The sequence below is a fragment of the Tenrec ecaudatus genome, chromosome 15 (assembly GCF_050624435.1).
Source record: "Tenrec ecaudatus isolate mTenEca1 chromosome 15, mTenEca1.hap1, whole genome shotgun sequence".
NCBI lineage: Eukaryota > Metazoa > Chordata > Mammalia > Afrosoricida > Tenrecidae > Tenrec > Tenrec ecaudatus.
In genome coordinates this window covers 15,146,450-15,165,196 of record NC_134544.1, presented here as the reverse complement: position 1 = coordinate 15,165,196, position 18,747 = coordinate 15,146,450, and the positions used below count along the sequence as shown (strand labels likewise).

Sequence of the window (18,747 nt, the reverse complement as noted above, 5' to 3'; positions counted from 1 at the left end):
TCAGGGTCCTCATTTGCTTCTTTCTTTCTTTTTCTCCTATATTTTATGTCTTTTCTTAAGCCCCTACAATCTATTTCTGAAAATGCAATGTGGCGTTAAAGTGATCCATTCACTCATTCTTCAGCCAGTCAACAAGTTCTTTGCTCAGCATGTACCACATTTGGAAAAACTGGGATAAAGCGATGCAGAAAACAGTCAAATCCCAGGCCTCCAGGAATTTACACATGAATGAACACACACATACCATAATGTCACAAAGTGATAAGATCCATAGAGAAGAACAAAACAGGGCAACCGTATAGAAAGTGATGGTGGTGGGTGAGCATGAGGAAGGAAGTGTGAGTTGTCCTGGAATGTTAGACAACTCTCCCAATAAATTTTAATTTCCCCACAATAGCTTTCAGAGAGGCACAGGGGGAGATTTAATTACATAGAGACTGATAAGTCCAATTCTTTGTAGGGTGACCGTGAATCTAAAATAGTACACTTTTCTTTTGCTTGCTGGCTAATGGGGCAAAATCACAGTTAGCAGAACTGCACTCCTTGTAAGGGCCTTTTCCAGAAGGTGGTATTTGGAGGTAAGTTATAGGTTTCCTGGTTAAGTAATCAAAGGTATGGGGAGGCTAATTTTTAGGCCTGTTATTATTACAAATCTCTAAATAGGCTTATTTCTAAGAAAACTGTAATAGAGTTCTGGTCCAGTTTAGGACCTGTCAGACCAAGCAGCTAAGACCATCCATGTCAATTCATCATGTACAGATGACACCTGCAGGGAATGTGGTGGCAATCTGTAACACACATACATGTGCCATTGTCTCTTTACCATCATCCCTGCACCCAATATGAGAGACACAGTCAGACATTTTGCTGTTTATTTGAACTCAGGGTAACCTTTGCAGGGGCAGTGAATTAGTTAATAGGGCTCATCTAGTCAAAGTCTCCAACTCCCACCAAATGAATTTCCCTGCATGGGTGTGGTAAGAAGGTGGAGAAAGATATCAATAGGATTCACCTGTGAAAAATTGAGAATAGGATTCCCTGGAATGCTATCCTGCTGTGTATAAAATGAGTCCTCTGAGAAGCAGCAGGAGGGATCTCATTACCAGCAAGGGAGCCAGGAGTGGAGCGTATCATCTGGACCCCAGATCCTTGTACAATGAACCTCCTAAATTCAGAAGACAGCTGTACCATCAAAAGAGCAGCAGCATAACCAGGAGTCAGCATGGAACAGACTGATGGACTTCCCAACCCACGGACCAAGTAAAGCTGAGTGCTTTTGTGCAGGAGGACAGCGTATGGAGTGGGGAACCTCTGGGCACTTAAGACAGGAAGCAGGGTGTGATGACCCAGTTTGAGCTGAATGCCGTACAGTTGAGGCTTACAACAAAGTGATATGCCCCCTTTGGGCATTTATTTATTTATGGCATTTATTAGCAGATCTAAAACGTTGTAATATGTCCTGATAAACAATTATCTAAGCAATTCTCATTGGCATTTCAACCTGTTAACAAACCCTTTAACCATGAATTTTAGCTGAGTTTCAGTGTAGCCATTAAAAGGGATATAAGAACCTAGAAGTAAATTATAGAATGTTAATTAAGACCATAAACCTTTTCAAGAGATGGCTCTGTACCAGTGGGCATGCTCACCTGATAAACGGTGCTCTGGGATTTCCATCTTCATCTAACTTAAAAAGTGTGTCGGCTCGCAGGCCATCGGCCACAAACAACACTAGTCTTTTTGCCGGAGGAGGCAACGGTGTCCAGTGAGGAGTCATCCCATGAACCAGGGGAGACGTCAGATAGATGTCAAAGATGGAGGCGAAGAACACAACATGTACCAGCAGACCCAGCAGGAAGAACAGCAGCATAGCCCGAGCTGCCAATTCACCTCCAGGAGAAAACTAAAAGAGGAAACAAAATTAAATCTGGTATGCTCCAGGCAGCCAAAAGTATTCCCAAACAGTTGAAAACATACAGATGGGCCTTATGTTTTTAAAGGAGCCCTGGTGGTTAGTAGTTGCGTATTGGGCTAACCACAAGGTCAGCAGTTCAAAATCAGGAAACCAGCTACTCCATGGGGGAAAAGACAGGGTTTCTACTCCTGTAAAGAGTTACACATTTAGAAATGTACAGGGGGCAGTTCTGCCCTGTCCTACAGCATCTCTGAGACAGAACTGACTCGATGGCAGTGGCAATGTTATGTTTTTAAATATTCTGCTCTGTACACTAGGGACAACCAGAGTTTGATATCAACTGCTCCGCTTGGTTGGTGGGTTTGAATAAGCAAGGATCCAGTCCACTGAAATCCTGTATAAGAGAGAACGTAAAGCTCAGGGCATTCTTGGTTGCTCACATGGCAGCTATTACTAAGCTTGAGTTTTTCAAATTCTTTATTTATAAATTCAATTTTTTCTTGACGCTAGCAGACAGCTCTAAGGGATTCTCATGGCCCCAAGGATTAAGATATTAGCCAACCTCTTGGGGCGAACACAGACTTGAACCAGTTAACATTCATTTGGCTCATTCATTTTTTAAGAGAATCAGAAGGGGTGAAGTTAAACATTTCCTCCATGCTTTGAAAGTTCACTCCTCTATCATTTGCTCTTAGTTCCCTAAACTAATAGTAAAGAACAAGATTATATTTGTTCATGCGCAAAAATGTCCTGTACACAGAAAACCAACCCTACTGCCACAGTGGCTTCCAGCTTTGAGAGACCCTATAGGACCCTCAGGGACCTATAGCGCAGGGTTGAACTGGCCCTGTGGGTCCAGGAAGTCATGATCCTTCTGTGTTCGCTCATGGCCTAATCCACTACACCAAATACTAGGTACGTAATTCTGTGCGAGGATATTAGGATACAAAGAAGGCATGCCCAAAATTGGATTAGATTGCAAATTTGTAGGGGAGAAAAACGAGACAGTGTGAAACATTAAATAATACTGTATGTAATTATTCTAAGAGTAAATTATCCCTGGGTATCTGGTATAGCACACGATACAGCCAGCCGCTAGCTGCCTGGAAAGTATCTCCTAACACCACTTCGAATTGCAATCAAAGATGCAATGACATAAACTGTAAAAGCCTCGAGCTCCTAAACTTGACAATGCTTATGATAAACAAGCCCTGGTGGAACAGTGGTTATGCATTGGGCTGGAATCAACAAGGTCCACAGTTCAAACCCACTAGCCGCTCCATAGAAGACTGAGCTTTCTACTCCCATAGTTAGTGTTTTAACTGTTGGAAACCAACTCACAGGGGCAATTCTACTGTGTCCTATTGGTTCACTGTGAGTCGGCATCGACTAGATGGGAGTTGAGTGTGATAAAGGAAAACTACAACTTCCTCTAGCCTAAATGTCTACCTCAACAGAGGCGGCAGGACTTTCAGTACCATCAGTGCAGGGAACTTGACCGAGTGAGCGAACAGCTCTGGGCTTCTGGAAAGGGGGCGGAAATGGTTATTTTTGAAGGGTTCTTGTGATGCGAGTCATATAATCCTGCGTGGTTTTGAGCACCTGCAGGCCCGGTCGGGAAACGGGGGTCACAAGCGCGGGAGGACCCACCCCAGACCCACTTTGGGGCGCCTCCTTCCCGCCTCGGCACCCCCCAGGGCTGACCCTCTCTAGGGAGGCGCTCTCCCCGTGGAGACAGCAGCAGAGCTGTCGCGTGGCTTTCAGGGACAGCAAGCACATGGCTTAAGGGGAGGAAAGGAAACCACCTTCAGACTCCTAGACTGGACACTGGCTCGCTGGCCGGAGGGACGTCACCCACAGGAAGGAAACACCGAGAAAAGGAAGCTTGCACGAGGGCAGGCCACAGTTTGGGGGCCGCCCCACCTCGGCACGAGCCCCCAGACTTTCCATGTGGCTCATCCGGGCCACGACTGATTTGGATATGAGGCCTCAACGCGGAAGGCCGCGAAAGACCTCAAGCAGCGCCCTTCTATCCCCACAAAACGCAGTTTCGAGGGTCTCCCAAAGCCAACATGCAAGCGGCCCTCCACCACGGAACTCCCCGCAGCTCCTACCAGATCTGCCGCTGTTCTCGCGATACTTCTAGAGTCCCGCCCCCTCAGCTCCCGCCCCCGGCCTCCTTCCGCCAATGAGTCTGGAGTTGGGAGCGGGCTTTGCTGTCGAGCCAGACCACAGGCTTGTATCTCTGCTCTCTGGCATTGGAGGTGGGGGAGCGGGCCCGAGGTGGGGTTCCGGTGGAGGTGGGGCCGCGAGGGGGCAGGACACGCGCGAAATCTCGCGGGACTAGAGAACCGGAAGACCTCTGCAGCGAAGCGGAGGCTGAGTGGTAGGGCGCTGCAGCGTGAAACCTTCCGGGAGTGCGGCGTGAGGCTCTCCTGGTTGCCCTACTCTCCACTGATGGCGATCGGCACTTCAAAAGTGGGGCCGCGAGCTGCCTCGGCTGCCCGACTACCCCAGCCAGGGCAACGTCGAGCGGCCGCGCAGTACCCGCCGCGGGTGGCGCGCCCGCTTTCCCGGAGCAGCTGCTTTGAGTTGCCTCCTAGTTCTTCCCGACTCCTGGCGACCACGTATATGTCCCAATAGAACTGCTCCGTAAGGTTTTCAAAGATACGACCTTTCAGAAGCCGTCCGCCAGGGCTTTCTTCCGAGGTGCTTCTGGAGGGTTTCTTATCGCCAGCCCAACATTTCAACTAATGGAGCGCTTCACAGGGTGCGCCATCCAGAAACACCAAATAAACGCTTCTGTGTTGTTAAGTGATGTTAAGTGCCATTTAGTTGGTTCCTTCTCCTTGGAACCTTAGAACAGAATGGAACGTGGGGGTCATGTGTCCTATATCTATCTCTCTACAAAGTATATCTATATATGTATGCTTTAAAATTCATGGAAAAGTTACATTATCCTTCAACCCCACTATTCAACTAACTTCTTGAATCCACTCTTATAAACTGGGGTCTATAGAAAGGTAAAGCAAAATTTATGCCATCATCGAGTTTACTTATAGGTAATAGATACAATTTACTTGTCTAGACACGTTTCAACGTCATAAAAATGTCAGCATGTTTTACAAAGTTTAAAGTTAATTCTTAAAGCGTAAAGCGTTTACATTTCTGAGATATAGATGCAACATCTTTTTTTAAATCGTTTTATTAGGGACTCATACAACTCATCACAATCCATACATCAATTGTGTAAAGCACATTTGTACATTCATTGCCCTCATCATTCTCAAAATATTTGCTCTCCACTTAAGCCCCTGGAGATGCAACATCTTGACATCTAAGAGTTGAATTGGACCTGGAAAAATTTTTTTTAATGTTTTATTGGGGACTCATACAACTCTTATCACAATCCACACATACATCAATTGTGTAAAGCACATCTGTACATTCATTGCCCTCATCATTTTCAAAGCATTTGCTCTCCACTTAAGCCCTTTGCATCAGGTCCTCTTTTTTTCCCCTCCCTCCCCACTCTCCCTTCTCTCACGAGCCCTTGATAACTTATAAATTATTATTTTGTCATATCTTGCCCTGTTCGACATCTACCTTCACCCCCTTTTCTGTTGTCTGTCCCCCAGGGGCAATTTTTTTGTTGTTAATGAATGATGCTTATTCACTTGGGACATAGATGCACTTTGACATGCCAACCATAAAATGTAGTCTTTCAAGGTATTAGCAGTGGTGAATACAGTGAGTCTAAAAAAAATTACCTCACGTGCTTTAGAATATTTTACTTTATCTGTTAGGGTTTGGGATTACAGTGTGCCATAGTGAACGTTTCAAAACCTCCAGGCCTCTGCAACTACCCAGAATTTGGAGACTGGGAAAGTGGTTGTGGATGAGACCAGTGGGACAGAAGAAGCTAAACTAGAGGCTGCTTAGCCACGTGGGCAATGTGCCTGCAGTACCGTTTGTCACACCTCTACCTGATAAAGGTGAAACTGGTCAAGCCGACAAAATGTATTCAGAATACGTAAAAGCATATTGCCAGACCTAGGTTTGGCTCTTCTCCCATTTTGAGTCTGAGCTGGTATAGAAATTCTAAGTAAATTCATTTATTACATTATGAGCTATGGTCCTTGATAAAGCAAGTCAGAAGACTTGTAAATATTCAAATATAATTTCTTATAAAAAATTAATATTTTAATGAAATTAGTGGATCATATAAATGGAAATTTTCATTGTAAGGCACAAATTTTTATATTTTTTTCATAATTGGGAGTGTATTTCTTATAGTTGGTTTGTATATTTCATATAGTAAGAAATCTCTTTTTTCCCCAAGAAAGGGTTATATCTAGGACTGATCTTAAAATGGACTGTCTTCCCCTGAGCTGTATCAGAAACTTTCAGTAACCCTGTCAGGGATGTGTTTCCCCTTTACTATTTAAGATTTACAAGAAGTCTTTGGACTAGATGGAATTACCCCCATTTTACAAATGAACAAAAGAAAAAGTGCTAGAATCTGGCAGTTTTATTCGTTCTGATCTTCGGGGAAAGTAGTTTCCACAATGCAACAGAGAATGTATACTCACAGGACATTTTTATGCTTCATTGCTAAGAATTTGTAGCAAAATGAAAAGTGGTACACAAAAAAAAAACCTTTACTATGGTATTTTCTCTTAAAAGGTCATGTTTTTAAGCATTAAACCCCTTGAGGTTTTACCAATTTGTTTTTGTTTATTTCCTTTATGGTAAAATGAGCTTTCTAACACAAACACTTTGCCATCCTAGTACTTTGTGATTCTGTTCAACCTACTGTGGATCAGCCTCCCCACAAGTATGAAGACAATGGATAAAATTTAGTTGTAAATATGAGGGAGTTGCATAATCGCTGAAGACAAAATGGGTGCATAAGCAAATGTGGTAAAGAAAGTGATGGTACCCAGCTATTAAAAGATGTGGCATCTGATGTTTTAAAGGCTTGAATATAAACAAGAGGCCATCCAGTAGTGAAGCAACAAGCCCACATGGAAGAAGTACACCAGCTGGTACAATCATGAGGTATCACTGGAACCAAGTAACAGGCATCAGAAGATTCATAACAAACAAACAAAACCATATGGTTAAGAATGAGGGCTCAGAGCAGAGACCCAAAGCCCATCTGTAGACAATGGAACATCCCCTCACAGAGGGGTCGCAGGAAAGGGATGAGTCAACCAGGGTGCAGTGGAGCACCAATGGATCACACAATATTCCTCTGGTTCCCTGAGGCTTCCTCACCCCCCACTGTCGTGACCTCAGTGTGGCTTCTCACTCTGGACTGGACCAGAGCATGTACACAGGTATAGATGAGAGAGAACTCACGACACATGGGATACAGGAATGGGAACAGTGATACCAGAAGGGTAGGTAGGAAGGGGGAACCAATCACAATGATTGGCACATAACCACATGCACCCCTCCATGGGGGAAGATCAACAGAAACCATGGGGAAATGGAGAAAGCAGTTAGTGTGAGATATGAAAATAATAAATTTTAATCTACCAAGGAGACACGTGGGGGTGGAGGGGGTGGGTAGGAGGAAAAATGATGATACCAAGGGCTCAATTGAGAGTAAATGTCTAGAAAAAAACAATGGCAACATATGTACAAAATATGCCTGATAAAATTGATGTATGTATTGTAATAAGAGTTGTAAGAGCTACAAATCTGGCTAGACCAGAGGATGTACACTGGTACAGACAGGAACTGGAGACATGGAATCCAGGACAGATGGTGAGAGTGGTGATACCAGGTCCAGTGGTGAGAGCAGTGATACCAGGAAAGTGGAGGGGAGGGGTAGAAAGGGGGAACTGATTACAAGGATCTACATATAACCCCTTCCCTGGGGGATGAACAACAGAAAAGTGCATGAATGGAGATGTCAGACAGTGTAAGACATGACAAAATAATAATAAATTATCAAGGGTTCATGGGGGGGGGTACAAATGAGGAGCTGATACCAAAGGCTTACATTGAAGGCACATGTTTTCAGAATGATGGTGGCAACAAATGTACAAATGTGCTTGACACAACGGATGGGTGTGTAGATTGTTAGAAGAGTTGTAAGAGCCCCCAATAAAATGATCCTTTAAAAAATATGAGAGGGATTTAAAAATTCATGAAAAAAATCATCTTTTCATTAGATTTTTCCATGAACTTTTATGAAGTCCCCTCATAGTTCAGATAAGAGAAAAAGCAAGGCTATGCATCTTTCATTATCCAGTGGAGTAGCCCCCTCTAAGTAATGCCAAGAGCAAAAAGACAGGTCGATAGTCACATAGAAAGGTAACTTACTGGAAAACCCAAACAAGAAATTGCTGTGGAAATATTTTGTCCTTTAGAATTGGCTTTTTAAAAAAGGGGTAGGATCTCAATGACAGGACTTCAAACCTCACCATCAGAAATATGGTGGCATGTATCAAACTAATTGTGATCATGTGAGAAAGTTTAACGCTGGGCTTTGAAGAAGTCTGTTGGAACAAAGCCCGCTAAAGAAATAAGCTATTGGACTTAACAGGCAGAGTCTATGTTTTGTTTTTAATAAATTTTTCAGTACTTTCATTGAGCAAGGCAATAATAATCAGCATTTGCTACTTATAGAGTGCCAGAAATATCACGAGATTTAAATAATGAAGAGGGGAAAAGCAAAGTATTTCGTTTGCTGACTGAAACCACAATAAGCTAAAACATCACTAATAAGCCCTCTGCACTTGCCCTGGGCTCAAGGCTCAGAGGTTGGCTAGCAATCTAGGGCGGTAGGGTGACTACTCCCTTGTGCCAGCTGAAGCAGGTTGTCGAGGCAGTTTACCCTTCAAGTTAGGATAAATTCCATCAACTATCTTGGAATAGGAGACCTCATGATGTATTGGGTTATACTTTGGGCTAACCACAAAATCAGCAGTTCAAATCCACTAGCTACTCCATGGGGCTTTTTACTCCTGTGAACAATTAGTCTTGGAAACCCACAGGGGTAGTTCCACCCTGTCCTATAGGGTTCCCATGAATCAGCATCAACTCGAGAGCAGTATGTTTGTTACTGTGTTTTATATCTTGGAATCAACTCAGTGCAACTCTGTTTATAACATTTGGACACCTGACTGAGCTTCTAGAACCTTCTGAGTTTGTCACCCAACCTATGGGAAAATAGAGAATTCCCTTTGAAGAAGGTTCCAGGTTTTAACTTTCCATTTTGATTTTCTTTTAAGCACTAAGACACAGATGATGGTAGTGCATACTTAAGAAAAATGACAAACACCTGCAAGGATTTGGGTCAGCTGGCTCTTCTGTAAATTAAAAATAAATCCTGGTTCTCTTTCTCGGGGAACAATTTAGTAATCACCCAAACCCACCTCCGCCAAGTCCGTTCCAACTCATAATGACCCTATGGTAAGGTGACCAGATCTTAACATTGGTAAAGCGGGACACCATTGATAAAACTCATATCCTGGTGAAATATCCACATGACAGCAAAAACCACATACCTTAGCTTGTGCATTCTTTCCAAAAATTGGGAGTTTTTTTTAATGCCGCAGGACGCGAGAAAAATTGTTATAAATCAGGACTGTCCCACCAAACGGGTTGCAATCCCATGAGGTGGCAGACTGGTGGGTTCTGACTGCAGCCTGTTTGGTTAGCAGCCCAATAGTTAACTCACTGCACCATCGGGGGCCCAACTTGCAAATCTAGGGTTGAGAGTTGATGCAGGCTCTGGTGCCACCTGCAAAGTCCGTGTTTCCCTTCAGCCACACCATTGATTTAGGACACAGTCCCACTACATCCTCCTTGGGGGTGCACAGGAAGGGGGGAGCTGGGAGAAGAGCTCCCAGGTCAAGGAAACAAGAAAAATAGGGAGGATTTCCCAGACTCTTGGCCAGGCTCCAACGCTATTTCCTGCCTGCACAGCATAGAAGCCTAACCCAAGGCCATCCACCTGATACCCACTCACAGTGACGCTACAGGACAGAGTAGACGTGCCCCCTTTGGGTTTCTCAGGCTGTCAATCTTTGCAGGTCTGACTGACACACCCTTCTCCCTAGTAACATGTGCACTCTGAGTTCCAAGCCCCAGTTCCTTCATGGCAGCAGACAATATCAACAGCCATCTTCTGAAAAGTTTATTGAGTCCCTGATGGGATGGGTGGCACACCCGTGGTGAGTTTAGAAGGAGAATGAGAAACAGGATACACATGCTTCCGCTCCATCACATGAGACGGATTTTGGGTTTTTCCGGCAGCCGGAGTTTCTTTGTCGTGAGCAGCTGGGCCAGGCCGCTGACCAGGCCCAGGAAGATGGTCAGGAACAGGGCCATTGCATAGTGGGTAATGCTGCAAAGGGCAAACGGGAAGCGTGTTACTGGCCGGGAGAACCCCTAGGAGGAAAAGAACATTCCAGGCCCATTAACAAAGGATTTCATCTCTCTTCCATGAGAGTCTAAAGGACACTTTTGTCAACTGCTCCGAGGAAAGCACAGAACAGGAATTCCAAAGCCCTTGGTCCAGGCCTCTGGTAGGGTGGTGGAAACTCTTAATCCTCCTCTCAGTAATATTTGGAAGTACATCATATAAAATAGATAAGCACATAAGTGGCATATCGAAATTGTAGGCAGATGTGTCATAGGGTGACATGTTTACTTTCTGGAAGGCCCTATAGGAGAAAGTGAAACTGCCCCACACCACAGCCATCCCTCTATATCACTTCGGGTTCTTCCAGGTGTAGGGAACACCGCGGGACTTCTCTCCCTGCCCCCGAAGAGCGCCATGTGAATACGTACTCTACCTTGTTCCAATGTCGAGCCAGCTGCCGTAATCCTTCACCAAGAAGAAAAAGTGCTGTGAAATGAAGCAAAACGGGGTTCCACCAATCAGAAGGAACTTCATTTGGGTTTTAAGCACATGTTCTAGAAGTGTGTGTGATGGATTTCTGACCCTTCGGTGTCAAAATGTAAACTTTTCTGAAGAGTTTGCTACTACTAAAAGTGGCAATAGTACAGAAGCCAGAAATAGAACAAGTAAATCAAATAAACATGAAAGTGATATTTGTGAATAACCTGAAACCCACAGAGCTAGCCAACTTGAAAGACATTAAATGATACCGAAGAAATTAAGTGGAGAGAACCCGTCTCATTCATCCATTTAATAAGTATTTACTGATGGCCTACTGTGTGCAATCCCTATGTCTCCAGGAGATCAACTCCCTCTCCAGAGGGGTAAGGTCTAATGAATGATTCAATCAAAAGATCAGAGAGTTACATGCTTGGTGTGATGCATGTCACCACTGGAAAATCCGGGTCATTGTGGGAAAGAGAGAGGGACACAGACCCCTGATGTGTGTAGAAGAAAGGTGAAATCTGAATGAGAAACAACCATCAGGCTCCTTGACCGGTGATTAAGGAGCATGTATAAACAGTGAGTCCAGACAGAGCCTGGCTGGTATATAAAAAAACAATGGGAGGTGAGTGAAAATGAGGCCAGTTAAGTAAGCAGAAGCCAGATTATGAAAGACTGGACTTTATATTAACAAATCTAAGGAGAGACGTGATCAGATAGAGCCATCTTTCAGAAAAAATCACTCTGGCTGCAGGGTGATGGTCATTTTGGAGAGAGAGAAAAAAAGAAACAAAGATGCTGACCTGGATTAGGGTTGTGACAATGGGATTGAAACATCAGATGGGATTCAAGAAACAGACAACACGAACAGGGACGAGGTTAGTAATGAAGACGCAGTAAGGGTCTTGGATGTTTGTTTTGGGAGTCAGGGTGGATGGTAAAGTCATTTCCTGAGACAGGGAGCACAGCCGGAAGACAGACTTGAAAAGAGGCAAAATATACATTGAGTATCAGTTCAGCTTGGGGCATGTTGGATGGGAGGTGCCTATATGCTGGCCAAGTTGCCCTGGTCAGCAGTTCGGGTCATTCACCTCAAGGAAGGAAAGCTGATCTCTGGGACCTTGGTATCCTGGACAGGTCTCTTTAGTGTGCTGGGTTGCAAATTGTGCTGCTAACTACAAGGTCAGCAGTTCAAATCCAACAACCACTCCATGGGAGAAAGATGAAGCTTTCTGCTCCCATAAAGATTTACAGCTTCAGTTCTTCCTGTCCATCGGGCTGCTGTGAGTCAGAGTCGACTTGATGGCAGTGAGTTTGCTTTTTTAATGTGCTGTCTAAAGCTTGGACTGCTAACCTCAAATTTGGTGTCTCAAACCCACCAGCCAACCTGAGGGAGAAAGATGAGGCTGTCTGCTCCAATCAAAACTTGCAGCCTCGAAACTCCTACAGGGTCACTATGAGTCAGAATCGACTCAGTGTCCATGGGTATGTTGAGTATGTGCTGTCCATAGGAGCCCTGGTGGTGCAGTGATTAATCATTCGGCTGCTAACCAAAAGGTCTACATTTCTAACCCAGCAGCTGGAAGAACGATGCGGCCATGCTCACAGCCATGGAAACCCTATGGGCAGCTCAACTCTGTCTTAAGAATTGCTTCGAGTCACAATGGATCTGATGGCAGTGAGTGTGGAATGGGCTGTCCAACAGATGTGGTCATCAGGAAAAGGAACGTGGACTTGAAGCTCTTGCCAGAGATTTGGTTAAAGATAGAGATCTAGAAAGTCATCCACAGACAAAAGGTAAATGACAAAAAAGAAAAAGATGAAGAAACTCCATGAAGAGGATGCAGAGAGCAAAGGACACCTGGAAACATCAGCACTTGGTTAATAGAAGAGTGGGGTGGGGAGAAGTGAGGGAGGTCTCAGTGTTTCAGCCAGAGAAGTGGAGAGGCAACCGGCAGAATGTGGTGCATGGAAACCAAGGGTCAGAACGGTTTCAGGATAGTGTTTAATTGACAGTCTCAACTGTTGGTAGAGGTCAAATAAGATAAGAACCAGAAGTCTGTCCATTGAGACGTCAGTGCAGAGACAGTTTCAGAGGACTGGCTGGGGCCGAACCCTGAGCTGGATGGAAGGGCATGGGGAGAATCTGTAACAGCAACATAGCTAAAGATAGGTAGGATGGGGACAATGAGAGGGTTAAGGATATACCTGTCCTTTCTAAAAGATGAGAGGGAGAAGAGGGAAAAAGAAAGGGAGAGAAGCAGGGATATAACATAATGATTGATATATATATATATATATATATATATATATATATATATATATATATATATATATATATATATATATATATATTTAAAACCCTCACTGCCATCAAGCTGGCAACATAGCCACCCTATATGACAGGGGAGAACTGTCCCTGGGGGGTTTAGAGAGCAGAATTCTTTACGGGAGTAGAAAGCCTCGTCTTTCTCCAAAAAAGAGTGACTGGTGGTTTTGAATAGCTAACCTTGTGGTTAGAATGCCGACACATAACCACCACGCCAACAAGGTTCCTTATATAATGAGAAACAATGTCAGTGCACAAGAAGATGAAAAACTCCAAAGGGCATGTGAACCAAACAACAGACCCCGAAATACATTGAGCACACGTTAGAAGTCCCGGACACAGTGGGGGGAAAGTGGAACAGAACTCACCATCATCAAAGAGACCGGGCTGCCGGCCTGGGGCCTGGGGAACACCCACAAGACCATGGCCCTAGGCATTCCTCAGATGTGGAGCTCAACTCACCCCGTGCTGGAAGAATCAGGCATTTTCAATCAAAGATCAAACACCCGAGGACAAAGCACGGAGAGCTGGGAAAGGAGAAGTAGAAACAAGAAGCACAAGGGCAAAGTGGGGGCAAGCAATTGAGTAAATCATGAAAATTTATTTTGAAAAATACATTGATCAAAAACTGAGAACAACCTAAGAAGAGATAGGCACATCCTCAATTACATGCAGAGTTTAAAACACCTCTCTCTCAATAACTGAAAGAACTACTAAACAGAAGATCTGTAAGGATTTGGGAGAATTTCACACCTCTTATGATATGTGGATTACAGGTATGTGCCAATGAAACTGTAAAGCAGCAACAAAGAATTTAACACCATCTTATGGTATGTGGAGTATGTGCCAATGAAACTGTAAAACAAAACAACCCACAGGATCTAAATGACAATTCCAGAGCACTTCAACCAAGAACCACAGCCTACACATTCAAGTATTCATGGGACATTCCCCCAAATAGATCATACCTTGACCTACACAAACGTACACATTTTAAATGAACTAAGTCCAACTGTGTCCTCTGATCACAGTGGAGTCCAACTAGAAATCATCAACAGAGAGCTCTCCAGACACCTGGGAATTAGACAAGGTGCTCCTAACGAATGGGTGGGTCCAAAGGGAAGGCTCAAGGGAGACAAGCACTCTGAACACCATGCAAATGAAGAAACGCTTTGTGATACAAGGCACATTTTGCTCATTTAGAAATACTTTGCGATGCAAAGTGCATTTTCCTCATTTAAATCACGACCATGACTGGGAATTTGCTTTGGGCAATGAACCTGACGAGTGTATCAGTGTATCGTGTCACTTTTACCGTAGGTTCCATTTCTCACTCACAGGCTACGTGAGGCCAATGCGCACGCGCAGCACCGGCCCTCCTCAAGGCTATGGTCTTGCTGACATCTTCCCGCTGAAAAACCATATCGCCGCACGTCACCACATGGGAAGAACTGGAGGAAACTATGCTAAGCGAAGTACGCCAAGCACAAAAGGTCAAGTACAACATGAGCCTGTTGAGGTAAGCAAAAAAATGCAAAAGGCACATGGGGAAAAGCTATTGTATACTAACATTCCTGGGGTGAGGTCCAGGCAGTATGGCAGGGGCCAGACTAAACCCAGGGATATATATGGTAACCAACTAAAAAGGAGAGGGAAAAATTGTTTTTAAAAAAGAAATGGTAGCAGGGAAACAGGGCACTAACCCACCCAAGGAGAGGGTATTGCTTATATCTCCACAGGGAAAGAGGGAACAGACTTCAACCTGGTGCTCCAAGATGTGAATGCAACATGCCGGGAAGGAGTAGGGAACCAGTGGAGAGGTCTGAGGGGCCGGCCCCAATCCCAACTATGTGGACAGCTGACCCTCCCCCCAGAAAAATTTATTTCAGAGGACAGCACTGACGCTGCAGCTCAGGGAGAGGGACACGTCTGATCGGAGCACACAGGAGCAAATGAAGGGGGAGGAAGAGAGAGTAGAGCACAGCCTGGCCCACCAAGCCTTGAGGACTAGTTTCCCACTCAAAGCAGCCATCCACAGAGAAGACCATATTGCCGGCCCCACAATGAGACACAGCATCCCTCACAGGGGACAACACTGGAGACACAGTGTGGGAATTGCACCCGATCTTATCCCACCACATTGAGGCAAAACACTAAGGGCGTGCAACAGAACAGCAAGCGGAACAGAGCAATGAAGTTTCCAGGGAATACCAAAAACAGACTTGGGGCCAGGGCTCATCACCCCATCAGACTCGAACGGAAAACACTCCTAAAGGACAACAAACAGTCCTTAAATGAATTACAAGCTTTTATTTTTTGTTGTTGTGTCATTTTTTGTTGTTTTTGTTTTTTGTCATTGGATTTTTGTTGTTGTTTGCTTTTCTTTTGTTGCTTGGTTTTGCTCTGTCTTGTTTTTGTGCATGTTATTATCTCTGCAGGTCTTGTCTAAATAAGATAGGCTGGATGAACAATCTGGAGGAGAAAACAACAGGACAAAAAGTTCCGGGAGGACATGGGAGAGGGGTAGGTGGGGGAAAGGAAGTGGTGCTAACAAACAAAAGGGAACAACAAGTGATCCAACAAGTGAGGAGGGTGTAGGAGGCCGGGTAGGGCATGATCAAGGCTAATGTAACTGAGAGGAATTACTGAAACCCAAATGAAGGCTGAGCATGATAGTGGGACAAGAGGAAAGTAAAAGTTAATAGAGGAAAGAGGTAAGGGGCAAAGGGCATTTATAGAGGTCTAAATAAAGGCATGTACACATGTAAATATATTTATCCATGAGGATGGGGAAATATATCTATGTGCATATATTTAGTATTAAGGTAGTTTAGTGTTAAGGTAGCAGAAGGACTTTGGGCCTCCACTCAAGTACTCCCTCAATGCAAGAATACTTTGTTCTTAAACTGGCATTCCATGATGCTCACCTTCCTGGCACAATCACCGAAGACAAAGCGGGTGCAAAAGCAAATGTGGTGAAGAAAGCTGATGGTGCCCGGCAATCAAAAGATATAGCATGTAGGGTCTTAAAGAATTGAAGGTAAATAAGCAGCTATCTAGCTGAGAAGCAACAAAGCCCACATGGAAGAAGCACACCAGCCTGTGTGATCACAAGGTATCAAAGGGATCAGTTATCAGGCATCCAAGAACAAAAAATCATATCATTATGAATGAGGGGGAATGCAGAGTGGGGACCCAAAGCCCATCTGTAGGCAACTGGACATCCCCTTACAGAAGAGTCGCAGGGAGGAGACAAGCCAGTCAGGGTGCAGTGTAGCAACAATGAAATATACAACTTTCCTCTAGTTCTTAAATGTTTTCTCCCCACCTACTATCATGATCCCAATTCTACCTTACAAATCTGGCTAGATCAGAGGATATACACTGGTACAGATAGGAACTGGAAACACAGGGAATCCAGGACCAGTGGTGAGAGTGGCGATATCAGGAGGGTGGAGGGAAGGTGGGGTAGAAAGGGGAAACCGATTACAAGGATATACATGTGACCTACTCCCTGTAGGATGGACAACAGAAAAGTGGGTGAAGGGAGACATTGGACAGTGTAAGACATGACAAAATAATAAGAATTTATAAATTATGAAGTGTTCATGAGGGAGGTGGGATGGGAAGAGAGGGGGGAAATGAGGAGCTGATAATAAGAGCTCAAGTAGAAAGCAAATGTTTTGAGAATGATGATGGCAACAAGTGTACAAATGTGCTTGACACAATGGATGGATGTATGGATTGTGATGAGTAGTACAAACCTCCAATAAAATGATTAAACAGAAAAAACATATTCCCATTTTCCCTTTCTTCCTCTTCCTTTTTTTTTGATCCAGAAGAATGATTTAAAACCAGCATTTTAAATAGTAAAATGATATTTTCTGACCTTAATCCAGAGTTATTTATTTTCTACTAATTTTCTGTGACTTCATTTCAGATACACACAATGCAGAATAAGCAACTAAAGCCAACCCCATTGGTTCTGCCTCCCACCGGCCTTCTAACTACGAGAATCACCTATCCAGGTTGCCAACTCCCAAACTTTCAGTTAGATAGCAGCTCAGCATGGATACACACTGCACCGCCAAGGTTCCCTGGAAACATAAATGCTGGTCATAAAATAATCGGTTAGAGCAAATTAAGCAATAAAATGTGACACCTTCAGACTAGCACTTGCTGTACGATGAATGCTATTAAAAAGGGAGATATGTTATATCAACGGGTATTACTCCATATTGAAGACTCATGTACGTAAGGGGCCTTCAACAGCCCGTGGACATTCCTTTATCTTCTCATTGCATTTTTCCAGGAAATTTTTTGAAGCCCGCTTGTTGACATGCATTTATATTTCTCTAAATTAAATACACACAGCCTTGATCTTTAGAATATTCTTTATAATGAATAACCAGTAGAGTCTTACCAGAGCCATCATGTTGGATATGACAAGAACAGTGAGGAAAAAGCTAAAAAAAAAATAAAAGCGTGATAAACAATATGACATACATATTTTCCAACAATAGTGTTCAAAGGACCTAGGATTTTAATATTTTGCTTCTGAGAACACTTGTAACTGAGTTAGTTTCACATTACTCTGCGCATGCGCTGAACTTCAACCATGTGACTGAAGATTTGGCACACTCATTGCAGTGACGTAAAAGGGTACATTACAGAAATAACAGAATTCAATGTTTCACATATACAGATACACACACCACAAGTCCGATGGATCACATGTTTCAGAAACATCAGACCATTCCATGTAAGTCCAATTGAACAGACGTACAAGGAAGTGTATTAATTGAGTTCAGAGCTGGAAGAAACTACAGTGGCACTCAGTACAACCCTCTACCTGACGTGTGCATTCTCACTGACACAGTCCAAGTGACAGCATCGTCTAGCCCTGACTCTAACCTTCCTGTGACAGAACCCACTCTAAACAGGTTTAATTGCTACCAAGTGTTTTCCTTCTTTGAGGAAATATACATTAGTAGTAGAAAAAATGCCCTCCCTGAATCCAGTTCTTCAGGAACAATAGAAAACACTAACATGGTTTTAAATATGCTAGTCCTTTAAATGTTAGATGTTTTTTAAGGTATGGGTTTTGAAAAGTGCCCCTTTAGTTTCTTAATGAAAAAGATTTCTGAGCACTACATACAGGTTGCTGCTGTGAGCGACAGTGTAACTCCAGCCTCTGTAAACAGACACACACACAGACACACACACATGCGCGGCTCTTTTTGCGGGGAAAGGCAGGAACAACAAATCAATCCACTACAAATTCCTTTGCTGATTTTCTTAATTGGGCTACCTTATCATAAATTTATAAGAGCTCTTTCTATATTCTAGATACAAGTCCTACACCTATATGCAAACACTGACTTCCAGTATGTGACTTACCTTTGCATTTTCTTTTAAACAAATTTATTATTAATTTGGAGTTAATACGTGTATCATATCATTCCATAGTTGAATCATGTCAAGCAGAATTGTACAGCTGCTACCACAGTTAGTCTCCAAACATTCTTGTCCTTCCTGGACACCTTGACATGGTCTCCCTTTGACCATTCCAACACCACCATCACTGTACCCCGCCACCTCCCCACCCCCTGCCCCCCAAAACCCTTATCCTACTTG

The 18,747-nt window shown here is 43.8% G+C and overlaps 2 protein-coding genes across 5 annotated transcripts in view; both read right to left on the bottom strand.

Annotated features, from left to right (window-relative positions):
* LOC142427300 (GPI ethanolamine phosphate transferase 1) overlaps positions 1-4,130 on the bottom strand; it is a 97,999-nt gene extending 93,869 nt beyond the window's left edge. For 3 of the 4 annotated variants that reach the window (XM_075532534.1, XM_075532537.1, XM_075532538.1), the window contains exons 1-2: positions 3,721-4,011; positions 1,650-1,903 (exon numbers count right to left, since the gene is read on the bottom strand). In XM_075532534.1, the coding sequence (XP_075388649.1) occupies positions 1,650-1,870 (221 nt within the window). In that variant the 5' untranslated portion in view covers positions 1,871-1,903; positions 3,721-4,011. The other variant, XM_075532535.1, reaches the window with a different exon arrangement.
* A 6,026-nt stretch (positions 4,131-10,156) lies between these two features.
* The window catches only part of PIGN (phosphatidylinositol glycan anchor biosynthesis class N), an 84,969-nt gene continuing 76,378 nt past the window's right edge, over positions 10,157-18,747 (bottom strand). Inside the window, 3 exon segments of the mRNA XM_075533215.1 lie at positions 10,157-10,280; positions 10,732-10,784; positions 17,534-17,576. Of these exon segments, the coding sequence (XP_075389330.1) occupies positions 10,157-10,280; positions 10,732-10,784; positions 17,534-17,576 (220 nt within the window).